General features: G+C 43.8%; 1 protein-coding gene and 1 pseudogene across 1 annotated transcript; both read right to left on the reverse strand.

The window, feature by feature from the left end:
- Nucleotides 1–26,653, reverse strand: LOC119514968 (UL16-binding protein 1-like). The gene is made up of 5 exons (XM_037810792.1): nucleotides 26,543–26,653; nucleotides 4,495–4,758; nucleotides 3,920–4,201; nucleotides 3,173–3,314; nucleotides 1–1,319 (listed from the first exon to the last, which is right to left on the reverse strand). Exons 1-5 carry the CDS (start codon nucleotides 26,601–26,603, stop codon nucleotides 1,265–1,267), a joined length of 804 nt encoding a protein of 267 aa, XP_037666720.1. The 5' UTR covers nucleotides 26,604–26,653; the 3' UTR covers nucleotides 1–1,264.
- On the reverse strand, nucleotides 1,336–2,398 carry LOC119514972 (annotated as a pseudogene).

Genomic DNA, 26,653 nt, shown 5'->3' on the forward strand with positions numbered 1-26,653 from the left:
AACATTGCATTGAAGTACCTGGTACAATGAAGAACAAAAACAAAAAACAGGAAAGGAAAGGAAAAAAAAAGAATAAAAAATTAAAACCATAATAATTCATGGACTTTCTACCAGAAAATATTGACGGAATGTTTTGGTAAAGGATGGTGGCAATGGAGGCACAGCGCTGGGAATTTAATTAATGTCCCTAAGTTTAACTTGACAGTGGTTAAATTGGGAAATTTAAAGTTGCTGTAATATGTTGCCACAATAAAATTTTTAAAAAAATCATAGCACTGTACAACACAAAGAGTAAACTCTATTACGGACCATAGTTAACAGAAAACTGCATGTGGGTGTGTGGTACATGGGAACTCTGTACTTTCTGCATAAATTTTTCTGTAAACTTACAACCACTCTAATAAAGAAAATTCCTATTTTATTAAATATGCAAGAAACTTTATTTACATACTGAATATAAACTAAAGGAAATAATTTAAAATGCAACAGAGGGTGGAGTACGCCCACACTGGGCTCTGAACCTGCTGCCATGCAGAGCAGTTGACTTCACACCCTGTTTATAAGCCCTGAATAACAGCTAATGTTTCAGAATGTGTTCAGTGCTTTCTTTGGTCCTTCAGTTGCAAAAGCCGCCAGGAGGATCTAATAGCCGCCAGCCCAGAGACTCAAGAAATCCCAGGCACTGACGACATGAACTTGGCGAAAGGGAAGTCCCCAGATGAGATACCCGGGTGGCCTGCAACGTCTATGTGGGGAGGGGTGCCCACCCTCCTGGATGAGTGGAATCTGCCGAGGGAGTAGGGGAATGTTTATAGCACTCCGGCTGGACTAACAGCCTTCCTGCAACAGGCTGCAGGACTAGTAGGGTTTCCTGAGGAAAAAGAATGGCAGCAGTAGCCTGGGCCATTCTTGGAGGCTGTGCATGCAGCTACAGAAAAGGCCTTAACGGCTGATGCTGCAGTCTTGTGCTTAGAAGAATTGAAGTTAGAAAGGCATATGCAATTGACCCAAGCATAACTGAAAGATATTCTGGATAAAAGTTTAGAAATACTGGCATGCCAGTACACTAGAGTAAGAGGGCATGAACTGCCCAAAGTGCAAGTTAGGCATATCCCAGCTTCTTCTGAATAGGACCTTAAACTATGGGACACTGTTGATTCCTCATCAAAGGATGACAAGCCCCTGTCTGAGTGGCATAGGGTCCGGGTGCTGCCCTGATGCTTGAGGAGGGTCCTCAGGGTCAGCTGTGGCCATCAGGGCTTGGTCAAATGTGCTGTGTTCCTTGTGGTTCTGAAAAGCCACAGCCGGGGATGGAACAGCTGTCAAGACATTAAGGAATAAGTGTCAGAACTTGAAGGAAAAAGCCAGGTTGCCCACAAAAGCAAAGTGGTTTTCTTTTCTTTTCTTTTAAATAGTAGAGTCTTTCCAATTCAGGGAAAAAAACAAAACATAATAAAATTTCCAACCACACACAAGAGGGGTAGGGGTAGGTATCTGTACATCCAGCCCTTACTCCTCCCCCCACCAAGTTTGGGCAGCAATAAAGGATGTGGGGAAATGGACCCCAAAATAAAAATAATGCATGAAGAGGGGTGCAAAAGCTGTGGGGAATGGCAGGAGGAAGGGACGGATGCGCTTGCTACTGGGAATTCTGCAAGTGGGAGGTAAGTTCATAACACTGCTTGTTGATCAGACCCCCTGGACACCTTGTTTCCCCTCAGCAGGACCAGTGTCTTGGCAGTTGTGGTGACAGTGAGGTTGAAGCTGGGGCTCCCCTGGTGCTCTTGGTACGAATCCATGGTGAATTCTCCATCCTGCGGCACTGAAGCCCGGATCACAGAGCACTTCTGGCCCCCAAGTAGCAGCCCGTTCATGAAAAACCTTGACTAGCCTTTGCCAACCAGGGCACCAACTTCAGCAGGTGTGATAGTGACAAGGTTTTCCCAGGATGGTGGCCCTGACACAGGGTGGAGTCCTTATAGCCCATGATGGCTATGTCCTGAGAGATCCTGTCCACCATGAGGCTGTCTATATAGGCGTTCCACCCAGCCAGGGCGCTGCTGCTGCATCTGCTCTCCATTCTGCTGCTGGAGCCAAGGGCTGGACTCAGGATGGTGAGTGTTGGGAGGCCGGGAACTTGGGGTACATGATGTAGTCTAGACCGCAGCTCTGCTAGCTGTAGCAAACAGCTTTTGACCATCTGGCTGGGGGAGCCCTGGGACAGACCCTGCAGCATATCAGCCCTCTCTGTGCTTTCTAGATCTCAGGTCCTGCTCAACTCTGAAAAGGAGAGGCTAGTTTTAACTCCTTCTCACACACTGTCCTGCAGCCCACACCAGCCTCTTTAACCCTGTGCTGGTTTGGATGTATTATGTCCCCCAAAATACCATGTTCTTTAACGAAATCTTGTGGGGTCAAATGTATTAGTGTTGATTAGGTTTGGAATCTTGGGATTAGGTTGTTTCCAAAGAGATGTGACCCACCCAACTGTGGGCAATATCTGTGATTAGATTATTTCCATGGAGATATGGACCCTGCCCATTCAGGGTGGGGCTTGATTTAATAACTGGAGTCCTATAAAAGAGCTCACAAACATAAGCACCTCAGAGCAGCTGGGAGTGACATTTTGGAAACAGCCGTTGATGGCAGACTTTTGCTGAAACTTTGGAGATGCTAGCCTAGAATTTGCTCTGGAGAAGCAAAGAGGAGAAATGCCCCAAGAGCAACATTTTGGAGAATGCACAGGAGCTGAGAGAGGAGCTGGAACACAACCCAGGATCAGCAGATGCCAGCCACTTGTGGTCCCAGCTAACAGAAGTTTTCTGGACATCACTGGCCTTCCTTTGATAACAGTATACTCATGTTGAAGCCTAAATTTGCATATTTTCATGGTCTTCAGACTGTAGATTTGTAGCCACATAAACCCCCTTTATACAAGCGAATACATTTCTGGTATTTTGCATAATGGCAGCATTAGCAAACCAGAAAAAAACCCAAGAACAGAATTGTGCCCCAGCCTTACAAGGAGTGTGGGTCTCTAGGGTAAGTTATGAAGTGCATCATTTCTATGGAGTGATGGACCGATGCCCAGGGGTCCAGGGATATTCATGGGGGCTGGGGTCCTAACCAGGCTGAAGCCTCCCCAAGAGCCAGGGGCCAGTATGTGCCTCACCTTCCACACGATCCTGACCACAAGTACTTAATGAACACAGTGAGGAAGATGAGAAATACGCAGAAGAGAATCACTGGGATGAGCCATGAAAGTAGCTGGACTCCTGGAGGCTGTGGGATCTCCAAGGTCACGGTTGGTGTCACTAAAACAGAAATAACCCTGTGAAAGTCCCATTGAGCTAAAAAATGTGCACCTTGGCACTACCTTCCCCGAACAGCACCAGCTGCCCCCCACATTTTCTGAATCCTTCTGCAAGGGTGACTCCAGCACCTTGTGGGGGCACAAAGATGAACAGGGGTGAAGTGCTGCCCCCATGGAGCTCATGTTTCCACCAAGGGAGAAAGAGAAATGTCCAGCAACTCTCATGGTTACTGTACTAGAACTTTGTAGAGGATGACAGAAGTGGGGTGTTCAGTTCTGCCTTGAGAGGGTGGGAAGGCTTCATAGGGAGTGACATCCCAGCTGGTGGAGGAGAGAAGGCCTGGAGGTGCGATGACACATGCATATTTGGGGAGCCTGTGGCAGCTCAGAGCGAGTGGACCATGGGTGAGTGGGCAGGGGACGGCCACCCTGAGGAGGCAAGTCACAAGGTCGATGGAGCAGGGAGGATGTGGAAAAGCTCGGGCTCCTGATGGGAAGTCACCTAAGGAAACCCTCCACCAACCCATCCACACACACTCTCATCCTCACTGGAAGGCTGGAGACCTTCAAAGAGAGATTCCACATCCTTCCCGCCTGCTCAGTTACCTGCCAGCTCTGGCATTTTCTCCCAGTACTTCAAGAATTCCCTTAGCCAGTGACTGCAGTCTCCTTTTGAAACCTTCCTGAGATACTGTGCCAGCACTTGGTCACTCTTCCACTTCTCCTTGACGATCCCAGCTCCAGGATGGACCACTGTCCACTTGGTATGGATGGAGTCAAAGATGAGGAACGTCTGTCCGTCAATGCTGAACTGCCAGGACGCCTCCCTGCATTCGTCTGCTTCGTGCTGACAGGACATCTGGGCCTCCAGGGTGGGAGGATGTGCCCCTGTTCTCAAAGAGATCACCCTGTGCTCAGAACTCTTATTCTCCAGGAGCTGTGTCCCCTCCACACTCAGAGGAGCCTCAGGTCCAGTCTCCAGGGCCTGTTGTTTTGTGCCCACTAGGTTTCTCATGCCTCTGAGGTTAGTCCAGTGCTCAGTTCTTTTGCACATGCAGCTGAATGTGTACGTGCAACTAAAGCCCCTCCCCATGTGTGCCCTGCTCTTTCCCCCTCTGATCACTGAACTGTCTGCTTCCCACCCCCACTTCCCCCAATGCCTACCCCCTTCCCACACTTACCCCTGGTCTTGTTTTGCTCCAGTTTGATGCCTTGCAGAGTGCTCCTAAGTTCTTGCTCCACATCATTCAGAGTTTCGGGTAATTCTGCCCAGACTTCGGTGGAATTTACCCTCTCCCCTAGGGGACCCAAGGGTTCAGCCTTGCAGCTCCCACATTCATAATAGAGGAAAGGTTTCTTATCCACCGAGCCTCGCACCTCACACCGAGGCTGTCCAGGCCCAGACTTGGAAATCACAGTGAAGCTGTAGCTCAGCGAGTGAATATCTGCAGGAGAAAAATGCAGATGAAGACCCTCAGACACCTGTCCCCCAGTCTGTGTGACACCAAGACTGTCCCTGTGCAAGGCTGAGCTGATGGGTGGTTACTGCCTCCTCCAACTTCCCACTTCACTGAGTCGGGAATCTTCCAGACTCCTATCTCCCTTCAGCAGGGGTCCCTCCTGTCCAAGGTTTCCTTGGGCCCCCTCTATCCCCACATTCTGCTAGCATGACTCTTCTCCAACATCACCTCCTTTTCTCTTTCCTGACCCTGCTTCTTGCCCAGGAGGCAAGAGACAGCCCAGACAGCGAGAGACAATCAGGGACAGGAAAGGAGGAGGGGGTGGCACTGGGCAGTGAGAAGACCCCTTCCTCCTGCACACTCTGGGTCACCACATGCTGCCTCCCCCACACCCAGCACTTACTGCTGCCCTAAAAACCACTCACCCTGAATTCCTACCATCTAGGAACTCCCTCTGGGTGGTTGCACAGCCCACCTGCTGCTACAGGCCTGGCTCTGAACTACTTAAATCTCCTTCCTCCTACCCAGGACCTCACCCTTTCTTCCTTGTCTTTTCAGACCTGATACTTCCTGTTTTCTTAAAAGTCTTAAGACTTCCAGTCCTCAAGGACACTCCTGAGTCAAATATCCTGAAGACAGCACCTCACTTTTCTCTGTTTCATGTTTTATCATAGACTCCGTGCCCACAGAACTGAGACCCCAGGAAGCCAAAGTCACTCCTCAGCAACATCAGGGCTCTGAGGCCTCAGGGGTTGGGGCTTTCAGGCCCTTCCCTGTTGCCTCACCAGAGTTTAAACCCATGGGTGTCCCCCAGCCCTAAGCATGGGGACCCTTCCCAACAAACACATCACCTGGACTCAGCAGGCTGCTGCCCCCAAGGCCAAGTCAGCCCAGGCTCCTCCTCTCCCTGTACCTGCTCACACTAGGGCCTGCTACCAGCCCCTGTCCCTGTCCTGAAGGAGGGCAGGCCCTGTGGTCAGTGCAGGCCCCTCACGTCCCCCAGCCTGAGGACACGTGGGTCTCCTCCTCAGAGCAGCCCTCCCAGGTGATGGATGCAGGAGCCTTGGTTCTCTTTTAATGGGAGAGGGCAAGTGCGTGGCGGGGGCTCAGGGGCTCTCCCCAGTCCTCATCCCAGGCTAAGACCTCCCCACTGGGACCTCAGCTCCCTCTCTCTCTGCCTGTAGCCCTGGCCCCCTGATACAGACCAGGCAAGGACACACTTAGGGTTCCCCAGGGCAGGTGGCTGGAGCCATCCATCCATGAACTGGACAGGGGAGTCACAGCCACGATCCAGGTCTGGTTAGGTCAGCTATGGCTGTGCTGAAGAGTGAGCCCCAAATAAGAGGGGATGGCACCCTCAGTTCCTGCTGCCTCAGTAATCAAGGCAGCCCAAAAGGACTGAGCAGCAGCACCACCTCCTTTTTCAAAAGTGATAAAGAGATATGGTATATTCTCAAGGACCTCGTGAATTTAGTGGGGAGATCACAAAATATACAAAGTACCATTGCAAAGTGAGATGCTTTTCCTCTGGGTTATTTGTTAGGCTTGGGGAAGGTGAGGAAGGCCCCAAAGAAGTGACCTTCATGCTCAGCTTTGAAGGATGGCTGGACCTTGTGGGGTGTGGGATTCCAAGGAAGGAGCATGCGTGAGGACAGAAGCCTGGAAGCACATGGTGGAAGCAGGGGCAGCTGGGCGTCAGTGTCACAGAATCTTGGAGAGGGAGGTGAGAGGGGCAGGGAGACTGGTGGGAAATTCTGATGGTGGACACTGAACCCCCAAAACAAGCTCCACTAGGAAAACGTGCCTCTCTCTAACGTATGTCCAAGTGCACATTCTTGAACATGCATGCGTGTATATGCACACGTGCATGCTCATGCACACACATGCTCACACACATATCTGCTCACACGTGGGCACGCATGCACATGCACATATGCAGACGCAGAGCCACGGTGCTGCTCTAACCTCAGATGGGCTCCCCAGTCCTTCCAAGTCCTGCTCTCTGACCTGGTCACCTGTCACCTCACCTCTCTGCCCCTGCGTTTTGTCCCAAGGTGTGAAGAATTTCTCATGTCTGTTTTCATTCCTGGAATCTCCCCTAGAGCCCTTCCTGAAACCCTCTGCCATTCCCTGGCTTGTCATCTCCTCCTTCCTGGAGCAGATCCGGGTGAGATTCTTCAGTTCACACTGAAAGAACATCATTTGTTAATGCTGGGCTGCTCTGTTTCATTCTGATGATCACCTGAGCCTGTCCCCTCATCCAAAGACACCACCTTCTCCTCTGGAGCAACCTTGAACATAGCAGGTTTCCATGACCTCCTGTGACCTCCTGTCCCCTCCTGTGGTGTACTCGTCTACTCTCTTAGCTCACTTGCCCATGTGCAGGTAGAGGACTGACAGCACTGGGGAGGTGGGGCAGTTCAGTCATCAAATCATTCATGAGCAGATGCTGGAGAGAACCAGCATGAGAAGAGACAGTAGAAGTTGCAATGACTCAGGTGTCTCTAAGCTTTGAGTCAATATATGGGAGAAACACTTTGAAAGCTCATAGTGAATAATCACCAATTGAAAACAAAACATGAATATCAGACAGCTCCTGGAAAGCACAGAAAGAGACTCATCTCCAGCAGCCAGGGGCAGAAATGCCTGAGGAACAGGCCTGGACTTCACCATTTTTTTAAACACTGAATGACCTTCTAATTAAGTGCTATAGTATGCCTGTGATTAAATTTATGTTTGATTGCATAATTAAATAAATTATATAATTTATTTATATGTGTGGTAAAATATACATTACATAAAATCATTTTAACCATATTAAGTGGACAATTGTTTGGCAATAAGTACATTGACAATACTGTGCAATTTTCTCCACTATTTCTGGACTATTTTCATTATCTTAAACAAACACTCATACTCATTTAGCAATAACTCCTCATTCCTCTCCACCCACCACCCTTAGTAACCACTCTTCTGCTTTTTTGTCTCTATGAAATTTGCTTCACCTAGGTGTTTCATATGATGTAAATTGTATATACATCATCTCTTTCATAAAGAAATCATGTGCTTTTGTGTCTGGCTTATTTCAATCAGCACGACGTCTTCAGGTTACATGCATGCTGAAGCATGGCCCAGCACCTCACTTCTTTTTATAGCTGAATAATATTCCATTGTATGGATATAGCATATTTTGTTTATTCATTCATCTGCTTATGGGTTGATTCCACCTTTTGGCTAATGTGAAAAATGCTGCAATGAACATTGATGTACAAATATCTGTTCAAGACCCTGCTTTCATCCTTTTGGGTACATACCTAGGAGTGAAATTTTTGGGTCATATGATAATACTATGTTTAACTTTCTGAGGAACTACCAAACTGCTCTCCACAGCAGCTGACCACTGTATATTCCACCAAAATTCATGGCCAATGTCTCCAAATCCTCACCAGCACATATTATTTTCAGCTATCCTAGTGGATATGAAGTGGTATATCACTGAAGTTTTCATTTGCAGTTCTCTAATGGCTGATGATGATGTTGAACATATTTTCACGTGTTTTGGGATCATTTTTATATATTCTTTTGGAAAAATGTGTATTCAAGTCTTTGGCACCTTTTTAACTGGGTTGTTTGCCTTTTTTGTTATTGAGTGTAGGAGTTCTTTATATATTCTGGATATTAAACCGTTATTGAATATGTGGTTTCCAAATATTTTCTCCTATTCTGTAGTTGTCTTTTTACTTACATGATAAACTCATTGCACCCAAATTTTTAATTTTGCTAAGGTCCCATTTATCTATTTTTTCTTTTGTTTCTCATGATTACATCTGAAATCTAAAAATCCATTGCCTATTAGATGCCCCTGAATATACTTCCCTTTCTTTTATTGTAAGTTTTATAAAATTACCACTTATATTTAGGTTGTTTATCCATTTTTAATTAATTTTTGCATATGGATTCTTTTGCATGTGGATTTCCAGTTGGCTGAGCACCATTTGTTGAAGAAGACTATTTCCCCATTGAGTGGACTTGACAACCTTGTAGAAAATCAACTGGACTTAGATGTGTGGATTTAACCTTGGACTCTCAGTTCTATTCCATTGGTCTATATGTCTATCCTTATGCCAGTACCACATTGTCTAATTACTGCAGCTTTGTAGCAAGTTTTGAAATCAGTAAGTATGAGTCTTTCCAATTGTTGTTTTTCAAAATTGTTTTGGCTATTCTGGGCCCCTTGAAATTCCATGTGAATTTCATAATCAGCTTTCCCCTTTCTGCCAAAAAAAATGGCTACTGAAATTTTCATAAGGATTGTATTGAATTTGTAGATTGCTTTAGACATTATTGACATTGTGACACTATTACTAAGTCTTACAATCCATGAACATGTGACGTCTTTCCATTTATTCATGTTTTCTTTCCTTTTTTTCGGCGATGTTTTATAGTTTCCAGTGTATGTCTTTCACCTCCTTTGTTAAATTTATTCCTAGGTATATTATTCTTTTAGATGCTATTGTAAATGGAATTGTTTTCTTGATTTCCCTTTTAGGTTTTTCATTCCTGGTGTAGAGAAACCCAACTGACTTCTGCATGTTTAACCTGTATCCTGCAACTTTTCTGAATTCATTTACAGAACTAGTTCTAGTAGCTCTTTTGTGGATTCCTGGGGATTTTCTATATATAGGAATGTGTCATCTGTGGATGGAAATCATTGGACTTCTCCCTTTCCAATGTGATAGCCTTTTATTTCTTACTCTTCTCTGATTGCTCTGGCTAGAATATCTATGACACCATTTGTTCTAGTTTGTTAATGCTACTGGAATGCAAAACACCAGAAATGGATTGGCTTTTATTAAAGGGGGTTTATTTGGTTACACAGTTACAGTCTTAAGGCCATAAAGTGTCCAAGGTAATGCATCAACAATTGGGTGCCTTCATTGGAGGATGGCCAATGGTGTCCGGAAAACCTCTGTTAGCTGGGAAGGTATGTGGCTGGCGTCTGCTTCAAGTTCTGGTTTCAAAATGGCTTTCTCTCAGGATGTTCCTCTCTAGGCCATAGCTCCTCTTCAAAATGTCACTCTCAGTTGCTCTTGGGGAATTTGTCCTCTCTTAGCTTCTCCAGAGCAAGAGTCTGCTTTCAACAGCCGTCTTCAAACTGTCTCTCATCTGCAGCTCCTGTGCTTTCTTCAAAGTGTCCCTCTTGGCTGTAGCAAGCTCACTTCTTCTGTCTGAGCTTATATTGTGCCCCAGTGAACTAATCAAGGCCCATGGGTGCATTTCCAGGGAAACAACCTAATCCAAATATTCCAACTTAATCTCCACTAATATGTTTGCCCCCATGAGATTGCATCAGAGAACATGGCTTTCTCTGGGGGACATACTATATACAAACTGGTACACCATTGAATAACAATGGTGACAAGAGGCAACCTTATCTTGTTCCTAATCTTAGGGTAAAAGCTTTCAGTCTTTCCCAACTGGGTATGATATTTGCTTTGGGTTTTTCATGAATGCCCTTTATCATGTTGAGAACATTGCCTTCTGTTCCTAGTTCTCTGAGTGTTTTTATCATGAAAAATTTGGATTTTGTCAAATATATTTTCTGCATCAATTGAGATGATCCTGTGTTTTTTTCCCTTTCATTCTATTACTGTGGTGTATTACATGGATTAATTTTCTTATATTGAACCATCTGTGCATTCCTGGAATAAATCCCACTCAGTCATGGTCTATAATCCTTTTAATATACGGCTGGGTTTGATTTGCCAGTATTTTGCCGAGGATTTTTGCATCTTTATTCATAAGGAATATCAGTCTGAAATTTTCTTTTCTTCTGCTGTTTTTATCTGGCTTTGTTATCAGGGTAATTGGGGTCTCATAGAAAGAGTGAGAAAATAATCACACATTTATTTTTGAAAGGGTTTGAGAAGGATTACTATTAAATCTTCTAAATGTTTGATATACTTCAGCAGTAAAATCATCTGGTCCTGTTTTTTTTTTGTTGTTGTTGTTCTTGCTTTTTGTTGCAAGGTTTCTGATCACTGATTTAATCTCTTCACTTATTTTAAGTCTGTTGCAATTTTCTATTTCTTCTTGCATCAGATCAGGTAATTTGTATGTTTCTAAGAATTTTTCCCTTTCATCTAGGTTGTCTAATTTAAAAGCATATACTTGTTTATACTATACTTTAATAATCAATAATAATATCCTTACTTTCATTCTTGAGCTTAGTTGTTACTTCTCTCTCTCTTTCTTTTTCAGTCTGGCTAAAATTTGTTGATTTTATTGATTTTTTTAAAAACAACTTTTGGTTGTGTTGATCCTCTCTATTGTTTTCCTATTCTCTATTTCACTTATCTCTGACATAATCTTTACTATTTCCTTCCTTCTCCTAACTTTGGCTTTAGTCTCCTCTTTTGTTTCAGTTTTTTTTTAGGTGTAAAGTTAGGGTATTTATTTGTGATCTTTCTTCTTTTTTAATGGAGGCATTTAGGCTATAAGTTTCTATCTAAGCACTTCCTTCACTGCATTCCGTAAGTTTAGGTATGTTGTGATTGTGTTTTCATTCATCTCAACATAGTTCCTAATTTCCCTTATGATATTTTCTGTAACCCACAGTTTGTTTAACAATATGCATATTTAGGTTCTACAGATTACTACAGATTTGTAAATTTTCCTGTTTTCCTTCTTTTATTGATTTCTAGATTTATTCCATCATGGTCCAAGAAGATAGTTTGTATGATTTCAATATTTTTAATTTATTAAGATTTGATTTGTGCTGAGCATATGGTCTATCCTGGAAAATGCTACATGTGCCTCTGAGAAGAATGTGTATTCTGCTGTTGTTGGGCGGAATGTTCTTTATGTAACCATTAGGTCTAACTGGTAAATAGTGTTTTTCAAATCCTCTATTTCCTTATTGATCTTCTGTTTAGATGTTCCATCTATTATTGATAGTAGTGTATTGAAGTCTCCAACTATTCTTGTATTTCTCCCTTCAATTTTGTCAATGTTTGCTTCATATATTTTAGGGCTCTGCTATGAGGTACACATATGTTTATAATTGTTATGTCTTCTTGCTGGATTGAACCTTTTGTCAATATCTGTTTTAGTTTCCTTGGCTACTCAAGTAAATACTATGCCATGCACTGGGTTGACTCAAACAATGGGGATTTGTTGGCTCATGGTTTTGAGGCTAAGAGAATATCCAAATCAAGCAGTCATCATGGTGATGCTTTCTCCCCAAAGACTGTAGTTCTGGGTTTGGAAGACAGTGACCCAGGGTTCCTCCATCACATGGCAATGCACATGGTGGCCCTGGCCTCTCCTGGTCCTTCCCTTCTCTTCCAGGTTCCACTGACCTTTAGCTTCTGGCTGCTCTCTCTGGCTTTCTCCTTGTCTGAATTTCATTCTGCTTATAAAGGACTCTAGTAACAGGGTTAATACCTGTTCCAGTTTGGTAATGTTGCCAGAGTGCAAAATACCAGAAATCAATTGGCTTTTATAAAGGGAGTTTATCTGGTTACACAGTTACAGTTTTAAGGCAATAATAGTGTCCAAGCTAAGGCATCAACAATAGGGTACCTTTGCTGAAGGATGACCAACAGCATCGGAAAACCTCTGTTAGCTGGGAAGGCATGTGGCTGGCATCCACTTGTTCCCAGGTTGTGTTTCAAAATGGCATTCTCCAAAATGTGTCAGCATCCAACAACTCTCTTTAAAGTGTCTCTCTCAGTTGCTGTCCTAAATGTCACTCCCAGCTGCTCTGAGTTCCTTCTGTAAGTCAGCTCTTTTATATGGCTCCAGTGACTTAATTCAGACCTACTCTGAATGGGTGGGGTAACACCTCCATGGAAATTATCTAACCAAAGGTCTTACCCACAGTTGATTGAGTCACATCTCCATGGAAACTACCCAATCTAAAGGTTTCAAACTAATCAAGACTAAATATGTCTGCCTCCACAAGATTGCATCAAATGCTCTGAGCAGGGAAAGTTTAGAGTGAGGGTTGACATTTCACACGTAGCATGTTGTTTGACAGCTTTTCAGGAGCTGACCTTGACTTCCAGGAAATGAAATGCAAACGGCAGAATTATGCATTTGAAGACCCACAACCTAAACTAGGACTCGCTGCTTCTTTGAGGGATGCCTTCTCAGGGTTCTCACTGGCAAGTCCAGATTGCCTGGCATTCAGGGAACCTATTTTGGGGGGTCACGTCTCAACAGGTCTCTGGGAGAGGAGGGCATGAGGACATAAAAAAAAAAAAGATTGCATCAAAGAACATGGATTTTTCTGGGGGACATAATATAGCCAAACCAGCAAAAGACCCATCCTGATTGAGATGGGCCATACTTTAACTGAAGTAACCTCATCAAAAGGTCCTACTTACAATGGTTTCACACCCACAGAAATGGATTAAGTTTAAGAACATGTTTTCCTGGGATACAAGATCCAAACCACCACAATATAATATCCTTCTTTGTCTCTTATAATCTTTTTTGACTTGAAGACTATTTTGTCTGACAATACAGCCACTCTGACTCTTCCGATTAATGTTTGCATGGAATATCCTTTAACATCCTTTTATTTTCAACATCTTTGTGCTTTGTACCTAAAGTGATTCTCTTGTAGACAGCATATAGATGAATCATGATTTCTCATCCAATCTGCCAATCTCTGCTTTTTAATAGGAGAGTTAATCCATTGGTATTTAAGGTAATAACTAAGAGAATGAATTTGCTTCCGCCATTTAGCTGTTTTCTCTATGTCTCATATGATTTTTATTTTGTTCCCAAACTACTCCTTTACTGCTCTTTTTTTAATTTAGTTGCTTTCTTGCAGTGTGTCATTTTTTTGTGTGTGAAATTTTTTATTTACACACTGTATCTAGAAGCAGATACATAAATTCTTATACAATTAATTTCAAAAAATGTGCAAGAAATTACTATAATTTTTTTACAAACCAAAACACATATTAAAATCAATGGGCTTTGGACAATTCATTCTGTGGTGTTCTCATACAAACGGTATACACCTGATTTGAAACATAGAGAAAATGTGTAAACTACAGCAATCTGGATTGCAAGTATTAATTTCATGGAACTCCAACAAGACTATAAAATTTCTTTAACCCAACATGTATACTTATTACAAAATTCTATAAGAATTTTTCATATCCCTGGATGTAGAGTTTGGAACACTTTTCGGAAACAGCAACTACACATTTTGCCATATTATGATTAATAAAAAGAATGCTTATAAAAAACCTTCTTTACAGGATTAAAAAAGTATTAAAAGAAATCAAATGTGTGATTAATTGCATACCAATGCTTTTAGAATTTTAAATTTATTTATGGAACTGGTTATTGCTCCTTAAAAGAGTACTTAACCAAACTGTCTATTGCTGGTAATGTGATTTCACTTTCAAATTACAAATTCACATTTGATGAAATGCAACTTAAGATTTAAATGAAAATATATTATTTTGAATCATTCATAAAGCAATATCTCTCATTAGATAGTGTGGCATGTATAATTAAAATTGGCATTTTTGAAAGGTTTAAGAAAAATATTTAGACTTGTAGCACTAGCAGACATTGCATATAATCTATTTAAGATCTTTAGTAACTTTTATCCTGTTTCAAAAATACTGGCTCAGAAATTATAATGTACACTTTATATTTTATTTCCTAAATGCCAATGATTAAGCCTTTTGGCACTTAATTTTTTTAAGAGCAAGGTGGTTGCCCTGTGTAGCTGGTTTCCTTAAAAACTATTTTTAGTTCTATGATCATTTCATGTGAAAAGTATTTTTTACTTTCTAAACTTAAATTTTCAAATTATTGCACCAAGTAGAAAGAGAACAGTTTTCCTTAGATAGAAAGCAAAAGTGTGAGCTTTTTCAAGTACTTTCTATCACATTCTTATTTGTAAAAATGCATTATAGCATCCTAGTAAGTCTGAAAATAGTTTCTGACCTCCATCATTTTTTGTAATGAAACATTTGATTCAAAACAAAAACAAACAAAAACAAAAACTCTGATCCATTTATTATGGCAAATGGGTACAGCTTTTCCATTTTCTTCTTTTTCATGCCTTAAGCACAGATTTTTAGAAGCACATATTGAAAAGTCACTTAGAGGTTTTGTCTATGCAGTGTGTCATTTTGATTCTCTTTTTCTTTCCTTTTCTCTATGTTTTTTAACTTAATTTCTTAGTGGCTACTTTGCAAATACAATGACCATCTTAAAGTAGTAAGAACCTAGTTTGACTGGTACCAACCTTGTTTCTGTAGGATATAAACTCTCTATTCCTATATATCAATGTCCCTCCCCCATTAAACTGTTATTGTATCAGATCACATCTTCATATATTTTTGGCCCACTAACACATATCTATAGTGTTATTTTAGACATTGCTTATTAAGTCATATGGAGGAGAAGCAGTTTCAAGCCACAAGTACAATAACACAGGATTTTATATTTATCTATGCAGTCACCCTTATCAATGTTCTTTATTTTCTTCTTATGGCTTCAAGTTACCATCAGTGTCCTTGTATTTCAGCCTAAATAATGACTTTTATCTGTAAATGTCATAATTTCTCCTTCATTCTTGAAAGATAATTTCAACAGATATAGAATTCTTGGTTGACATTTTTTTTCTCTAAAGACTTTATGCCATCTCACTGTCTTCTGGCCTCCATGGCTTCTGATGAGAAATCAGCTGTTAACCTTATTGGGAGTCCCTTGTACATGACAAGTCTCTTCTCTCTTGTTGCTTTCAAAATCCTCTCTTTGTCATTGGATTTTGAAATTTTCAATCTATTATATCTCGGTGTAGATCTCTTAAAATCTATGCTGTTTGGGGATCATTGTGATTCCTCTCTGTGGCTATTCATGTCTTTCTTTATATTTGGTAAGTTTCACCCATTATTTCTTCAAATACTATTTCTGCCCCTTTCTCTCTTTTCCTTCTGGGACTCCAGTGATGTTCACTTTTCTTCATTATTTTTTGTTTCTGCTTTTCACACTGGATAACTTCAAATGCCGTGTCTTCAAATTCTTTGATCCTTTTTTCTGCTTGTTCAAAACTCCTGTTGAATCAGTCTAATGAGTTTTCATTTCAATGACTATACTTTGTAGTTCCAAAACTTCTGTGTGGTTCTTTTTTATAATTTCTGTTTCTTTGTGTTGTTAGGACAAGGTTTATCCAATATCATTTAGCTCTTTGTATATGGATTCCTTTAACTCACTGAACATATTTAAGATGGTTGATTTGAAGTCCTTGACCAATACTTTCAGTGTATGTGCTTCCTGAACATGGACAGTTTCTGGGAAAGTCTTTTTTTTGCCTGTGAATGGGCTATACTTTCCTGTTTCTTCATGTGCTTTATAATTGTTTGTTCAGTACTGGGCATTCTGAGTATTATGTTAACACTAGAAATCTAGTTCTTTCACTCCTCTGGGTTTGCAAGGATTTTTGTTTGTTTCTGTGTTTTTTGTTGTTGTTGCTGTTGTTGAGGACTGGAACCATCAATTTGTGACTTCTCCAAGCTATTTTTGCTCCCGAACAGGGAAAGGAAAGTGCCAAAAGGAGAAAAAAAGTTACTGCTGTTTTAAGACTCCTCTGCCAATATTCTCTGAGTGGAGTTGTAACAATGACTGCCCTCAAAGCCAGCCCCTCAGAGATTTGAGGGAGCTGATGAAAAGCACAGATCAACAGTCAGTCCAAACACACCCAGATTTTGGAGGAATAGACCCTTAGAGCCCACTCTGGCACAAGCAAGCTGCAGTAGGATCCTGGGCTGCAGACCACACTGCTGCCTGCCACACAGTTGGGGGTGGGGTGGGGGGTGACAACCACTAGATAGAGGGTGAAGTTCACCAATATTTACCACAGCTTACCATCCTCTCCCTCCTGCTCTTCCCTGGATGCTGCACAGTGTTCTACTAGACTCCAGAATTCCAGAATAGTTGATTCACACAGTTCCTGCCAGTTCAATAGGTGTTTTGGTGGAGGGACTGATTCCTGAAGCTTCCTTCTCTGCCAGCTTCCCACAATCCCTCTTAAATTCCATTTAACTATATAAAAGTATGGCATAACATTTACTTTAATGAAAACTGCAAGAAGGTTTATAAAATGTCATTTTTACTTTTTTTTTTTAACAAATAAAAAAGTTGCAGTTTGGGGATGAGAACAGAAAAATGCATTGTTGTACTGCAAAATAGGAGTCATTTTTTTAGCATTACATGGCTTAAACCCTGGGCCTCTAAGGTGCCAAGGATTTCTCTTTCCCCAGTGAGTGAGTTTATTCCATCACTACCCTGCCACACCATTGGATAAAAATCAAATGTGTTTTGCCTGACATGAACAATACAAATACAGCAGTACCACAGACCTCGCCATAATTGGTTCCAGGAAGTGTGACGAGTCCCAAAAATGATGTGTACCAAACAAATTTTTCCCATAAGGAATAATGTAAATAAATTCAATGCATTCCCAAACAAAAGACAATGCACATTCTTAAGGCAATATGTATATCATTATTTTACATGAGAAATAAACTTAAAAGTTAATACTTAGATTAAACAAAATAAAACCTTCACTTTACCTGTATCAAGAAGAGTCCATGGACTAATGGGACAGTGGGAGGAGAGTGGTGAGAAGGAGAGGGTACATAGAGTGGTGCTTGGAAGGAGAGTCCACCTCCAATAGAACATTGGGCACTTGCACTGGAGTGTTCTTTCTCTTTTCTACCTGTTTTCAACTTGCACCACAGGCTCTGACACAGTCTTTGTCACCTTCACTAAAAACATATCTGTTCTGGTTTGCTGGAACTGATATTATGCAAAATATAAGAAATGGATTGGCCTTTTAAAAGGGGATTTATTAAGTTACAAATTTATAGTTCTAAGGTCATAAAAGTATCTAAACTAAGACATTAACAAGATGATACCTTCACTGAAGGATGGCTGATGGAGTCTGGAAAACTTCTGCCAGCTGGGCAGGCATGTGGCTGGTGTCTGCTGATCCCAGGTTGTGTTCCAGTTCCTCTCTCACCTCCTATGTTTTCTTGGTTCTTCTCCCAGGACATTTCTCTCTAAGTACCTGGGGGTTCTGTCTTAGCATATCCTGGGGCAAACTCTGGGCTTCATCTCTGAGCTAAACCTCCTTCTGTCTGCATCTCCAAGCTTCTGTGTCAGTGTCAGCAAGCATCTGGGCCTGTGGAGCTCTTTTTAAAGGACTCCAGTAAACTAATCAAGATGCACTCTGAATGGGCAGAGCCAAATTTCCAGGGAAACATTCAATCGAGAGGTCACACCCTAATCAAAAAAATTAATCAATCTGCCACCACAAGAATGCATGAAAGAATATGGCTTTTTCTGGGGGACATAATTTATCTGAACTGGCACATTCCACCCCTGGGACCCCAAAAAGACATATTCTTTCCAAATACAAAATACATTCATCCCATCACAATATCACAAAAAAATTAAATCATTTCAGTAACAATAAGTAAGTACAAGATCTTATGAAAATCAGTTACAGGCGTGGTGTGTCCTAAGGCAAATATCCCTCTAGCTGTGGACCTGTGAAACTCAGAACGAGTTACCTGCTGCCAATATACAAAGGAGGGACAGTCATAGGATAAACGTTCCTATTGCCATAAGGAGAAACAGAAAGGAAAACAGGGTTCACAGGACCAAAACAGTGCCTAAAACCCGCAGGGCAAACTTCATTAGATTTTAAAGTCTGAGAGTCATTTATAAAATGATGTTGTATCTTTGGGGCTTGAGAGAGCAGCAGTCCCACACTTCCCAAAGGCTTACGTGGCAGCCCTTTTTTCTTCAAACCCTGGGGTGAGTGCTCCAACATATCCACACACTGGGGAGACCACCTTCTTCTCAGCCCCTCCCTCCTTAAGCATTGGGGTGCCACCCGGGCTCTGCCTCTCCGGGGCAAAGGCTCTGTCCCTCTCCAAGCAGTGGGGTGGTGGCCAGGCTCTCCCCATCCCTAGGGAATGTGCTCCACCCTCTCTGGGGCCTGGGTGGCAGCACTCTTCCTGAGCATTGCAATGGAAGGCCTGCCCTCTGCCTCCAATGCAAACTCGGTTTCCACCTGCATGGGCCACTGCACTCTCCCTGCCCGAGACCTCAATTTCCATGGTTCTGTCTTTGAAGAAATGTTTCCTTCAATTTGTTCCTTCTCCATCCTCTCCAGTCCAGACTGGCAGTAGTTCCATCTATATAGATCTCAAAAAACTTGTTGGCTTGACATGTAGCTTACAGGGGTCAAAACCATCAGACAATAGGACTTTCCATAAATCCTTTCTGGATAACTCCATCTCCAATGCTGGCTTACACTAAAATGGCTGGCTGGTTCCAGGTTTTATTAAATCTTCACATGTAGCTGTAGCCTTTGAGGTTTCACTTTCTGGAAGCCTAGAGTTTAAGACCATCAATTTCTGGTTTCTTTAAACCGAAGACTTCATTTCTCAGCTTCTCCCTTTCCTCTATTATTTTACACTATGCTTCAAGGAGAAACCAGGCTACATCTTCCACATATAGTTTGGAGACCTCTTCAGCTAAGTACCCCAGGTTGTCACTTTCAAATTCTGCCCTCCATCTGACACCAAGACACAATTTTGCCAAATTCTCTGCCACTTGAAAACAAGGATCGCTTTTCTGCCAGATTGCAATGACACATTCAACATCTCTGTCTAAGGCATCGTCGGAAGTATCTTTAGAGTCCATATTTCAACCAACAATCTCTTCAAAGCAACTAGGCCTTTTCTATCAAGCTCCTCACAATTCTTCTAAAGTCTTCCCCTTACCTATTTAAAAAGCCATTCCAACATGTTTGGTATTTGCAAACTCAGCAGCATACCACTTCTCTGGTACCAAAATCTGTTCCAGTTGGCTACAGCTGCTATGAGGCAAAATGCCAGAAATGGATTGGTCTTTAAAAGAGGGATTTGTTAAGTTACAAATTTACAGTTCTAATGCCACAAAAGTGTCCAAACTAAGGCTTCAACAATATGATACCTTCAATGAACGATGGCTGATGAACTCTGGAAAGGCTCAGTTAGCTGGGAAGGCACTTGGCTGGCATCTGCTGATCCCAGGATGTGTTCCAGCTCCACTCTCAGCTCCTGTGCATTCTTGATTCTTTCTCCCAGGATGGTTGTCTCTAAGTGACTGGGGGTCCTGTCTTAGTATATCCTGGGACTTCATCTCTTAGCTAAATGTCCTTCTGTCTGCGTTTCCAAGCATCTCTAAGCATGATCATTAGCAAGTGTCTGTGCCTGTGTGGCTCTTTTTAAAAGATTCCAGTTAACCAATAAGGACCCACCCTGAATGGGCAGGGCCAAATCTCCAGGGAAACATTAAATAATGAGGTCACACCCTAATTAAAAAGATTAATCAATCTGCCACTACAAGATTGCATTAAAGAATATGGCTTTTTCTGGGGAACATAATACATCAAAGTGGCAGACCTTCATGAAAAACTTATCCAGTGAGGATTGCTTCTGTATTCTTTTCAGAATTCCTCAAAAATGTGAAATTGATTCATCATTCAATAAATTCACATTTCTGCTTGGGAGAGCTTTGTCCAGATGGTATTTCTCCACAAAGTTTTGAACTTCTGCCGATTTTGCACACATTTCTTTTACCAAGGTACTGGGCACACCCTCCCTTATCTCCTCCTCACCTGAAGAAATCTCTCCAGCCACCTCTTGTTGCTGCTCCTTCTGTGGTTCCTGCAGCTCCTCAGTGCTGAGCTCTTCACGATGTTCCTCCACTAACATCAGCAGCATCGACCTCCAAACCCATGGATTGGCCCAGAGATACAATATCCTGCGCAACTGTCCCCTCTGCACCTGCAGGTTAGGGTCAGCCTCAAACCCTTTGAAGTCTCTCTGAGTCACGGCTTCTGGCCACAAATTCTTCCATGCCGATTTCATTGCCCTGCAAGAGACTTTGTTCCAGGCCTTATCAATAAGGTTAAGGCAGTGCAGGATATTGAAATGCTCCTTCCAGAATTCTGTGAGGGTCAACTGGGTGTCAGAGGTGATCTCAAAGCACCTCTGGCAAAGCGCCTTGGTGTACACATTTTGAAGTTTGCAATGACCTGCTGGTCCATGGGCTGGATGAGAGGACTAGTGTTGGGGGGCAGGAACCTTACAGTGAAGCTGAACCCCTCCACCAAGTCATTCTCCAAGCCTGGAGGGTGGGGAGGTGCATTGTCCCAAAGTAGGAGAGCTTTCAGATGCAAATCTTTCTCCAGAAAATATTTTTTCTCTGGGGGACCAAACACTTCATTTATCCACTCAGTGAAAAACTGCCTCGTGATCCAAGCTTTGCTGTTTGCTCTTCACATTATATGGAGTTTGCTTTTTATGACATTATGCTTCATGAAAACTCAGGGTTTTCACTAAACTAGTAGAGGCTTGAGTTTTAAGTCCCTACTAGCATTCACACAACAGAAGAGTGAGCCTGTTCTTCATTGGTTTGTGGTCTGGTAATGCCTTCTCCTTTTTTTGTGATGTAGGTTCTACTTGGCATTTTTTTCCAAAAAAATCTGGACTCATTACAGGTAAAACTGTGGTGAGGAACAAAACCTGCAGCCTCTATGTAGCCTTGAAATTCACTGATGAATTCATAGCAGCCTTTTTATTAGCACTCACTGCCTTGCCATGTCTCATGACACTATGGATGCCAGTCCTCTTTTTAAAATTATCAAACCAGCGGTGGCTGGCCTTAAAAACTTCAACACTCTTGTCACTAAGTCTCAGTTTGTATTTCAAAAAATCACAAGCAACTCTTAAACTTTTTCAGATATCATGGCTTCCAATACTCTGTTACCCACTAACTGCTTCTCGGTTCACCCAAATTAACAGCTTTTCAACTCCTCGAGTGTTTGGGCACACTGCTTTGTAACTGCTTAACTCCTTTCACAACATCAGCCTTTTTTATATTTGATGGTGGAGACCGTTGTTCTACGCATACCATATTCCCTAGCAAGATCAGTAATGTGAATACTGCTCTCATATTTACCTATTATTTCTTTCTTTTTGCTGAATGGATGAGAGGACTAGTGTTGGGAAGTAGGAACCTTAAAGTGAAGCTGAACCCCTCCAGTAAGTCATTCTCCAAGCCTGGAGGGTGGGGAGGTGCATTGTCCCAAAGTAGGAGAGCTTTCAGATGCAAATCTTTCTCCAGCAAATATTTTTTCTTATTTTCTGCTCATTGCTATCACTGCTCATTTTCTTAGGATCCATGATGAGAAAAAAAGCACAGAAATTCACAAAATGACCACAGAAGCTAAAAAAAGACCATAAGGGGATGTGCACAGGGCAAGAGCTAACACGGGACTAATGTGTGGCCCTTTGTTTTGGCTGAAAGGTTAGAGAGTCATGGGCAACTGACACCAACAAGTTCTATCTTGTGCATCAAGTACCAAACAAACAAGAACCAGATGTCAAAATGCATCGAATACCAAATTCGATGAATTTCAAAGCAGTTGAATACCAAGGGACTACTGAATCCTGGACTGAATACAGTTCAGCAGTTTCTCAGAAAGTTGAAAACAGAAACAGCATATGACTCAGCCCAAGATGTGGTATGCATCCAAAATACATGAAAGCAGGCACTTAAACAGAAATTTGTACACCAATGTTTTTAGCAGCATAATTCACAACAGCCAAAAGGGGGGGGGGGGCAGTCCAAGAGTCCATCAACAGATGAATGGACTAAAAAAAATGTGGTTTATACATTCATTGGAATATTATCCAGGCACAACAAATAATTAAGTTCTGATTCATGGAACAATACTGAAGATCCCTGAAGACATCACAAAAAGACACATACTTTATGATCTTGATTATAGGAAATATCTAGAAAAAGCAAATTTCATAAAGACAGAGAGTAGACTACAGGTTATCAAGGGCTTGGGGGGTTGTTATTGCTCAATCAGTAAAAAGCTTCTGTTTGGGGTGATGAAAAGGTTGGGGTCGTGAATGCAATTAATACCACTGAAGTCTACACTGCAAAGTGGTTAAAACGGGAAATTCTGAGTTGTATATATGCTACTAATTAAAAGCATTTTTTTAAAAAATAAAATTAGCTGCTGGCTACTCTATTTCCAAGACACTTTTGGAATCAAAACCACTTCTCAGTTGGCACTCTCATATTTGTTATTCATTTAGAAGAGCAGATAACCAGCTTAAATGGCCTTCACTATATATCAAGGGTAGTTGGGTAGAGGAAATAGTGAATTCATTAATGGGTTTTTACGGCACTGACAACCAAGGTAATTGGATATTATTGAATTGTCCTGCTAGTTATTTTATGAGCTTGAATAAAATATTAAATATAAAAATTTAGTTTCATTTACTAGTAGCCCCTCATCTATATTTTCATAAGATAAGTTAGACCATTTATGAATTTGAAAATAGTTCAAAAACAATAATCCTGCCTCATTTCCATAAAAGTAGACATTTTCCTTTTTTTTTTTTTTTTAACCTTGGCTTTCCTTCTGGAATCCTAGCAAGAGAAATTTCGCAAATGAGAGTTCAACCTATCCCTGTAGGGGTAACACTGAGCAAGTATGTTGCTTCTTAAGCCCAAATTTGTATTCTCGAGTATTCTGAAGAACACTAGGACTTAATTTTGAGTAGTGCAGCTCCTGAGAAGGTGGCATTCTCAACCCCATAAGTCTACTGCACAAATTCAGGGCCTTAGTAGGGAAGGGGTGGAATCTGAGAACTGGGGCGTGACTTCTGGGTTGAAGCTCCCAAGGATCTTGCATCCCAGCTCCCCAAGCCCGCTGAGCTTGTGGAAGGGCTTCACCTTCCAGTAAAAGGCAGCGCTCACTCCCTGCTGGGGGATGAGGAAGAGGCCTTGCCTTGCAAGACAACACCCATCCCCCTCACGATGGAGCCCCTCCTGCTCCCCAGGCCAACAGCTAGCATCCACTCTTCACACAAACTGCTCCAGAGACGCTCAGCCTAGGGAGGCAGGAAAAGGCTGACATGCCAGAGGGTTGCAGAATCTACACAGCATGTCCAGTGCATGTGACTGCATACTGAGGGGGCTGGACCAAGGTGGGTCAGAGGAGGACAGAAAGTCAGATAATGGAGAGCTCACCATTAAGGGAACACTCTCCCATGTCACACGGTTTGACATGCTGGCAAAGCCCCTGGAAGATGATGCTAATATACTCCTAGGACAGCTGGGAGAAGGCAGTGGTACAGCACATGGAATGGAAAGCCCAGAGGTCCCAAGGCTGGTTGGAGAAGAAGGGATCAGAAGGCCCAGTTCAGCAGGCATGCTATTGTAGGTATAGTGTAAAAGCCAAACAAACGCCCAGGCAACAACATTTCATGGAAAAGCCTGGGGACTCCATTTATCAAGGTGTAAGAATCCACCAGGGAGGAGGGACCCAGCATTGTCGAGAAACTCAGTGGTGACATTTTCTGAAGGCTGGGATTGAGGGCAGGAGATAGTGTTTCAGAACTGGGCTCCCGTATGGCAGAGGGGATGTCAAAATCCTGAAATACTAGACGCCAGGGGAGATGCATGACTGTCAGAATTAAGGAGGGTGCAATAACAGTAATAAGTGGGGAGGACAGACCCCAGTGGGGCTGATCCACAGAGAGCTATGCAGACGGTGCACAGAACTTGATGACGCGAGGGCAAAATGGACACACACCAGCCAGGACATTGCTTGATTCCAACAGTTCAAACAAAACATGAGGCTGAATGAAAGCAGCCACCCCACTCCCACATTGGGGTCCTTTGCCCAGTCTCCAGGTCTGAGCCGATTTTCTTCCCTTGAGCAGAGACCCCCCAAACCCCAGCAAGGTGCAGCAATTCTTTCCATCCTTCCCAGAGACACTGGCCATTTTCTCAGGTGACTGTACACTGGGAACTGAAGCTCCCCAGAAGTTGCACTGGCTACAGGGCCGGGCTGACATGGGTACCCAGGGATCTGAAGTAACCTCATAGCCCTGTCACTGAAAGGGGCCAGCTCAGACCAGGGAGACCTGCCCAGGTCCTGTTCACAGTGGTTCTGCTGGGCTCACAGTGCCACACAGTAGTTATTCCCCAACCCACTGAATACCTGGACTGGGGTACCTGTTCGTACCTGAGGGTGAGGGCTGTCATAGTGGGAATACCGAGGGTAAGCTCTGACCTGACTCTCCCCCTCCCCAATCACACCCTTAAACATGATCTTATCCTGGGGGGTGACAGAGCAGCACAAGTTTTAACACCCCAAAGGATGCAGGGCTGGGGTCCCTCTCATATCCCCATTTAATGTCCAGCACAGACCCTAGAGCGAGGGTCCACAAGATTTTCTGTAAAGAGTTAGACAGTAAACATTTTAGGGTATCACAAAAGCAGCCAGGCAACAGCAACAGACAAAATTTAAATGACCAGGTGTGGCTGGACTGGCCACGAGGACCCCATCGCTGAGCAGAACCTGGGATGCCAGAGAAAGGAAAGCCTCTGTGTGGAGTTTCAGGCACTTTCCACCTAGACGATCACCACCCAGACTCCTAGTGGTCAGAAGCAAGACCAGGCCACTGGACGGAGAGATTCACAGCCCTGTAAGAGCAGCTCCCGGCTGCCACTAGGCTGTGGGACAGGGCTCCTGTGGGGACACCCAGGGGCCACACAGCTAGTGGGTCCCTTGTTGGGAGCCTCCGATCACCTTCCCGACAGGGCCCCTTTCTGGCTCTGGAACCCCCTGCTGAGGCACCAGCTGGAAGGAGTTTCCCGGGGGACGGGCTCCCAAGCTCTGGGACACCAGCAGATGCCTTAACTCAGGGCAAACCAGGAGAGAGGCCAAATGTGTCCCCCACTCGTTTGTGGACTGTCACAAGCCCAAGGCCTCACACCCCAAAGTGCTCACCAGCTGGCCCTTTACAGAAAAGTTTGCCAACTCCTGCCTACACCCAGGCGCTTCTAGGAGCTGCCTCCCCAGGAGAAAAAAATTGGGGTCTGGGAGCAAAGGGTAGAGGGAGGTGGTGAGCCCCTCCCAGGAGTGGCAGTCAGAGGATGTGGAGTGTGAGGAGCAGCGGGTGGGGTGTGGCTGGGGAAGGAACGCAGGGGGATGCGCGAGGGTGAGTAGCCCGAGAAGTGAAGGTCAAGGCCAGGAGCAGGCTGGGGCGGGGGGCGCGGAAAGGTCTGTGGCACACAGGGAGTCTTGGGGCTCTGGTGGGAATTGACAGGTGTCTGAGTCACTTCCCAGGCGGGGGACGACGCCCTCTGTCCGATTAGGCACGTGTCGTACGTGGTTGCTCCGCCCGCCTCCCTCCCCGCTCCGCTCCCCTAACTGTTCCCGTCCGCCGCCTCCTCTTCTGTGTCCACCCGCTACTCGGGCCCCGCGGCGCCGGTGCAGGCGGGCGCGTGAGGAGGACGGAACCCGAGGAGGGGACGGCGCGGGGCGGCGAGAGCACCCTGCTTTCCCCGCCCGTCCCCGCCCCCTGGTTCCTCTCCCGGCGCGAGGTCTTCCCGCCCCTGCCGCGGGTCCCAGCCCGTCGCCTTAGGTCTCCAGCTCCCCGTGAGCTCCACCGCCAGCAGCCGCCGCCGGGCCCCGGCTCAGGTCTCCGCGCCCCCTTAGGTCCACGCTCCCCCCCAACCCCCCATCCCCACACACACACACACACACACACACACTCACACACTCACACACACACACGCACACACACAGCTCTCCCTCACCTGTTAAGTCTCCCGATCTCCCCCAGGTCCCCGCACTCACCGCCCGACGCAGCCCGAAACCCGCCGAGCAGAAGCATCAACAGGTAACAGAGGAGCTCCATGCGGGCCGCCAGCTCCCGGGCCTACTGCAGCCGGCCCCGACCCGCCCGGC

This window comes from Choloepus didactylus, chromosome 2 (genome assembly GCF_015220235.1).
Source record: "Choloepus didactylus isolate mChoDid1 chromosome 2, mChoDid1.pri, whole genome shotgun sequence".
Classification (NCBI taxonomy): Eukaryota; Metazoa; Chordata; class Mammalia; order Pilosa; family Megalonychidae; genus Choloepus; species Choloepus didactylus.

What these genes read in the sequence shown, in the direction of transcription:
- LOC119514968 (XM_037810792.1), bottom strand. Translation starts at nt 26,603, where the DNA reads ATGGAGCTCCTCTGTTACCTGTTGATGCTTCTGCTCGGCGGGTTTCGG. An exon ending in GTTTCGGGCTGCGTCGGGCG is followed by an intron (nt 4,759 to 26,542) that starts GTGAGTGCGGGG and finishes TTTCTCCTGCAG; the next exon opens with ATATTCACTCGCTGAGCTAC. An exon ending in GAAAATGCCAGAGCTGGCAG is followed by an intron (nt 3,315 to 3,919) that starts GTAACTGAGCAG and finishes TTTCTGTTTTAG; the next exon opens with TGACACCAACCGTGACCTTG.